Source organism: Delphinapterus leucas, chromosome 15, assembly GCF_059928025.1.
Source record: "Delphinapterus leucas isolate spDelLeu-1000000601 "Yukka" chromosome 15, BTC_Dleu_Yukka2, whole genome shotgun sequence".
Classification (NCBI taxonomy): Eukaryota; Metazoa; Chordata; class Mammalia; order Artiodactyla; family Monodontidae; genus Delphinapterus; species Delphinapterus leucas.
In genome coordinates this window covers 6,785,076-6,791,279 of record NC_143143.1, presented here as the reverse complement: position 1 = coordinate 6,791,279, position 6,204 = coordinate 6,785,076, and the positions used below count along the sequence as shown (strand labels likewise).

Genomic DNA, 6,204 nt, shown 5'->3' with positions numbered 1-6,204 from the left:
GGTCACCCTCCCCCACCAGCCCCACAGTCCGGCACGGGCGCCCGCCGCTTCCCTTCTGGGTGGCAGAAGACTCCAGAAAAACGCGGGAAGGCGCGGGGTGTGCGGTGCGCAGGCGCGAGCCCAACGGCTCGTCTCAGGGCGGGCAAATTGTCGCGAGGCTTGGGCGTGTGCGAGCTCGTGCTCACCACGTTCCAGTCACGGCGCTCCGGCAGCCTCGTGCGGCCACGAGCTCTCCAGCGTGTCGCCGTGTCACGTGGGCTCCGGCGCGCTGGCCACCTGCTTTAACTCGGCTCCTCCCGGCCCCGCCCCAGCCCCGCTCCTCTGCCCCCAAGTTCCCCCTCCATTGGCCGGGTTTCACACTGCACTAGTAAGAGCTCCTTTAATCTGGCTTCTCAACTGCCACACGCTGGGTTCCACCCGGGCCCCGCCTTGCGAACCAAATAGCCACGCCTCCGAGGAAGGCCACGCCCTTCCCCCAGCCTCCTTAGTCCTGCCGAGTCCCGCCCCACTGCCGAGCTTCCCCAGTACATTGGCTTAATTTCTCCCTTGACCCCGCCCCTGAGTCCGGCTCCTTACCATCATTGGCCGGGCCCCGCCCCGGGCCCCGCCTCCTGTCCGGCTCCCGCTCCCATTGTCTCGGCAGATGCCGCCTAGTCCAGCGGTCGTGCTCCGTGTTCAGTTTTCGGAGGTCGCGCTCTTTCTCTGGCCGGCGGGGCGATCCCGCGGCAGAGAACCGGCTTCCTGAGTTCGGGCGGCTCTTCTTTCCTTCTTAGGACCCACTTTGCCGTCCCAAGGTGGCAGCAGCTATGTACGCGCTGCGATCTCTTCTGCTTCTGCTGTTGCCTCTGTGTCCCGGTCCTGGTCCTGGACCCGGTACCGAGGCAAAGGTCACCCGGAGTTGCACTGAGACCCGGCAGATCCTGGGGGCCCGGGGATATAGCTTAAGCCTACTCCCTCCCGCCCTGATCTCAGGTGAGGAGAAAAAGGAAGACTAGAGAATTGGGGGCGAGGGAGGGGGCGGGGGCCGGTCCCCCCATCTCACAATAATTCTCTTCCCTTTCAGAGTGGCCGTTATAATAATCTTTTCGTCTCATAGTAATAATGTCTCTTCTCCTCCGGAACTTCTTTACCAGGATCACAATAACACTCCTGTTCAGATAATAGCTCTCTACTCCACCCCAACCCCAGGAATCCCTTTCTAGTAATTAGCACCCGCCTCTGTGTTTCTTTATTCACAGCCCAATTTGTTCCCCTCGCTATTTCCATGAGCCCCTTCTATGACAATACTTTCTTTCTTACCAGGTAATCCCACCCCTCCAAATCCCATTCTTCCCATTGAAGCCATCCTGTAAGTCCTTAGAGGCCTGGGGTGTGCGATGTTAGGCAGGCTACCTAGGACCCTCTGATCACTAAATCGGCCCATCTTTATTTGATCCTATGGCTAGTGCCAGTGGACTTGGGATGGGTGAGGGGACAATAAGAAGGGGGTAGAGCCAGGTGGGAATGAGGTGGCAGACAATAGAAACCAGACAGTTCGAAGAGAAAGGATGGCCCCCAGAGATCAGCAGGAGAAGGAAGGAGTTTCACGACACAACTTCCCACCATTCCTTCGTGTCTCCTCTGTCCAGGTGAGCACCTCCGGATCTGTCCCCAGGAGTACACTTGCTGTTCCAGTGAGATAGAGCAGAAGCTGACCTGGGAGACTGAGGCCACCTTCCGAGGCCTGGTGGAAGAGAGCGGTTCCTTCTTGGTTCACACACTGGCTGCCCGGCACAGAAGATTTGATGGTGAGGACCTGGCGTCCCCAAACCTGGCCTCGCACCTCCTCTCTGTGCTCATGACCCGAGCAAGCATCCCGTCCCTGCTCCTGACTCTATCCCTAAGGCACTCCGGCCCTGGCTTAGCCCCCGCATCCCCACCCTAGGCTCTCTCAAGGTCCTGCCCTCCACCCCCAGCCCCAATTTGCCCAGACCTCTAAGAGTTGCTTAATTTCTGACTCACTTTTCTTTTCTCTCCCCATGCCCATCTCTTCCTGCCTCTGCCCTTTCACTTTTCCATCCTTCTCTGGCCTTACCCCACCTCACACCCCTTTCTCTGCACTTGCCACAGAGGTTTTTCGGGAGATGCTCTCATCAGCCGAGCACTCCCTGTCCCTGCTCTTCCACCGCTCCTTCGGCCGCCTGTATGCCCAGCACACCCCCTTGTTCAGTGGCCTGTTCTCTCGGCTACGGGACTACTATGAGAGGTCCGGTGAGGGGTTAGATGATGCCTTGGTGGATTTCTGGGCTCAGCTCCTGGAGAAAATGTTCCCCCTGCTGCACCCACAGTACATCTTCTCCCCTGACTACCTGTTCTGCCTCACGCGCCTGGCCTCTTCTGCTGATGACTCTCTGAAGCCTTTTGGGGACTCACCCCGCCGCCTCCGCCTGCAGGTGAGAGGCCCCAAGGCCTGAGTTTCAGCCACCTTTGACCTAGTGACCTCTGAAGTATGTACTACTCACCTCCAGCCCAATGGCCCCCTTTCCATGCCCCAGTCACCCCTGACCTGGTGATCCCTCTATCCTGCATGGCAGCCATGTCTGACCTGGTGACCCGTATCTTGAGCCTCAGTCACCTCTGCCTGACCCAGTGCTCCTTGGTCTCCTTTAATTGGATGGCCCCCCTTTCTGTGTCCTAGTTTACACAAGTTGCTGACCCACTCACCTGCTCTTGCCTCCCCCCACCCCACCTTTCTGCCAACTCCTCCCTAATCCCAATACCTTGGCTTCCTCTGGTTCAACTAACTGTGAATTAGACACTTAATATTTAAGAAGGATTTTCATTTATAGTCTCTCATTTAATTATCATCATAACTCTAGGAGGTAGATATTAGCATTCCTATTTTACAGATGAGGAAACTGAACTTCCCAGAGGTTAAGGTCTCACAACCAATATGTGGTAGAGCTATGTTTCACACCCAGGTCTCCTGGCTTCGGGTTCAGTGTTTGTTCTGATACAAGCCCCTCTATCTCCAAGCCCTGTAAAATGTAATCCCTCCACCTCTTCCCAAGCCCAGTTCCCCTGGGTCCTTCTAGACTGTGATTCCTTTGATCCTCTTGAACCTGCCTCCCGGGACCACCTGACACTCTTAACCACCCCAAGATAACCCTACAAACCTCACCCCCCTGCTCATCCCCTTGGTGCAGTCTCTTGGTCCCAGTGTTGACTGACCCTCAACAGTCCTGTGGTTTTTCTCACCTTCTTTCCCCTCCCCCAGATAACCCGGGCCCTGGTGGCTGCCCGGGCCTTTATCCAGGGCCTGGAGACCGGAAGAGATGCGGTCAGCGAAACGCTTAAGGTTAGAGGGAGCCTGAGTATGGGCAGGGCCCAGGGAGGGAGACAAGAAGCAGGAGAGGTCCCATGAAGAAGAGTCCGGTGCCAGCTGGCAGGAGAGGCCTGGGGCCTTCCCATATCAGCCTCGAAGCCCTGGCATCCCAGGGTAAATCAGGAAGGCTGGAGTCTCCCTTGTGTCATGACCCATGATCTCCTCCCACCTCTGACCCTCTGATGACTCTTACCCCCTGCCAGCCTCTACGGGCCTGCTCATCTCCATAGTATCTCTGAGATTGGAGTACTGGCCCTCCTGGTTTTCTCCAGGACCACTCAGTGGCTCCCTCTTCCCTGCTACTGGAGGCCAGGTTCCTGGCCTGGCCTTCAAGGCCCTCTCTCTACTGCTCATTCTCTCCCTGACCTCCCAGCCTCACTTCCTGCATCCTCATCCTCCTCTGTCCCCAACCATGATGGGCTCACTCTTGTCCTGGAACCTTTTCTCAGATCCCTCACTGCCCCATCTCTCCCAAGAAGCAGCATCTGCAACCTGGCCCCGCGGAGCCTCTCTCCTCTGATCTGTGGCAGTCCTGGGGTCACTCCTGCTGCCACACGGGGTCATCAGTCCTAGATGTTCACATCCAGCTCTACACTGAGAGCCTGGGAAAGGGGGGGTGGGGTATTTGACTTCTCTCTGTGCCCAGCACCAGGCTTGGCTGAGGGCAGCCAACCGTGGATGACACAGGCCTGCTCTCTGCTCCCAGATGCCGCTGTCCGAAGGCTGCAAGCGGGCTGTGATGCGTCTGACAGGCTGCCCCCTTTGTCGGGGGGTCCCCTCGCTGCCACCCTGCCGGGGCTTCTGCCTCAACGTGGCCCACGGCTGTATCAGCAGCCAGGGACTGGATCCTGACTGGGGGGCCTATCTGGGTGAGGGGATTCAGGAAAGCCTGGGAGGGCTGTCTGTGTGGGGGTGGGCAGGGTGGACCAGGGAGGGAGTGTTAAGCGGTACTGAGGGGAGAGGATGAGGAGCGGCTCTTCTCATGTCAGTTTCCCCCATCTAAGACCTGCTGCTTCCCTCCAAGGCCGGGGTCAGGATTTGCGGGAACATCCTACTTCAGTGAGTATCTCCCTGGATGTCCCCTCATTTCACCCTTTCTCTTTCTTTCCCTCTTTCAAGATGGTCTCCTGTTCCTGGCCGAGAAGATCCAGGGCCCCTTTTCCTTTGAGCTAGCAGCACAGTCCATCGGGGTGAAGATCGCGGAGGGTTTGATGCATCTGCAGGAAAACAGCGTGGGGCTGTCAGCCCAGGTACAGGGGCCACGAGAAGAGTGGGAGTTGGCGGGAGGACCGGAGAGAGAAGGGTGGAGGGGGAGGCCCCGGGCTGGGGGTACAGTGCGGGGTGTCAGTGAGACACTGTAGGGCCTCTGGATAAACTGGGGTGTCGGGGGCGATTGGAGTATTGGAGTGTAGTTTTTACCGCGGGACGACTGTCTGTGGGGTCTCTTCCCGGTGCCGCAGGTGTTCCAGGAATGCGGGAGCCCCCAACCGGCGCCGGCCCGCGCCCGCCGTGCCCCAGCCCCCCGGGAGGAGGTGGGCCGGCTCTGGTCGGCGGCGGCGGCGGCGGAGGAGGAGCGGCCCACGACGGCTGCGGGCGCCAGCCTGCCCCGGCTGGTGAGTGGCGGGCGGCAGGCGGGGGCGCAGGCGCGGCGGTGGGCGGGGGGCGCGCGCACCATCTCCTCCCGGGCTCTCTTTGCGTCCAGGTGTGGGAGCTCCGCGAGCGGCTGGGCCGGGTGAGGGGCTTCTGGGCCGGGCTGCCCCTGACAGTGTGCGGGGACCCCCGCGTGGCTGCGGACCTCTCCCAGGAGGCGGCGCCCTGCTGGACCGGAGCTGGGCGGGGCCGGTGAGAGCCGGGCGGCGGCGGCGGCGGCGGGCGGGCGGGAGGGCGAGGCGGACTCCGGGGGCGGGGCGGGAGCCTCCGGGGCTGCTCTGCTCGCAGGTACTTGTCGCCCGTGGTCGGGGGTCCCCAGGCCGGGCAGATCGACAACCCAGAGCTGGATGCGGAAGCCTCGAGCCCCGACCTCCAGACGCGGAGGCGGCGGCTGCAGCTCCGGGCGGCCACGACCAGGATGAAGGCGGCCGCCCTGGGACGCGACCTGGAGCTGGAGGACTGGGGTGAGGCCCCGGGCCGCCGCGAGGGCCTCGCTCCGCCCGGCTTTCCGCGATTGGACCCGGGCCAACCCGCAGCCCCGCCCCCTGCTTTCTGTAGTCCCTCCCCTGGCGTCTCTCCGTTACCATCCATTCATTGACTCACACATTTTACACGCACGTATTGAGCGCTTTACTCAAAGGTAGGGGGTAGAGCACCAAAGACAGGGTCTCTATCCTTGAGTTCATGGTTCCCTGGGGGAGACACCAAAACACTCTTACAGAACGGTGGGAAGCTCCTAAGAGTGGGCAATCTCGGGAGGTGGGGAAGTGGGGTGCGGGCGCCATGGGGCTGGCTCCCCAAAGTAGAATTTGCCAGGGAAACAAGGCACTGACGTCCACTTTTTTCCTCTCTCCCACTGTCTCTGTCTCTCTTTGTCTCTCCCCCCCCTTCCCGTCCGCTCGCTGCTTCTGTGTACGTCTGTTTTCTCTCTTTTCCTGTTTATCCTCTCTCTCCATCTGTCTCTCCTTTTTGTCTGCCTCGTTGTCTCTTCCTGTCTCTCGTTGCCTTCTCTCATTCTCATGTGTCTGATCTCTCTGCTCACCTTCCTGTCATTCGCTTTCTCCCTCTTCTCACCCTGCCTGCTCCTCCACCCCTCCACCTATCACTGTTTTTATCTCGAGTTCTCTCCCTTGCTGCCTGTGGCTCCTTCTCTCTCTCTGTCTCCCGCTACCTCTCTTTCCCATCCCTGT

The 6,204-nt window shown here is 60.0% G+C and overlaps 1 protein-coding gene across 1 annotated transcript in view; it reads left to right on the top strand.

Annotated features, from left to right (window-relative positions):
* GPC2 (glypican 2) overlaps positions 1-6,204 on the top strand; it is a 97,593-nt gene that overhangs the window by 90,492 nt on the left and 897 nt on the right. Inside the window, exons 7-15 of the mRNA XM_089895718.1 lie at positions 774-972; positions 1,629-1,787; positions 2,110-2,432; positions 3,257-3,337; positions 4,071-4,233; positions 4,484-4,614; positions 4,825-4,977; positions 5,067-5,206; positions 5,303-5,478. Of these exons, the coding sequence (XP_089751844.1) occupies positions 807-972; positions 1,629-1,787; positions 2,110-2,432; positions 3,257-3,337; positions 4,071-4,233; positions 4,484-4,614; positions 4,825-4,977; positions 5,067-5,206; positions 5,303-5,478 (1,492 nt within the window). The 5' untranslated portion in view covers positions 774-806. The remainder of the gene's footprint in view (positions 1-773; positions 973-1,628; positions 1,788-2,109; positions 2,433-3,256; positions 3,338-4,070; positions 4,234-4,483; positions 4,615-4,824; positions 4,978-5,066; positions 5,207-5,302; positions 5,479-6,204) is intronic.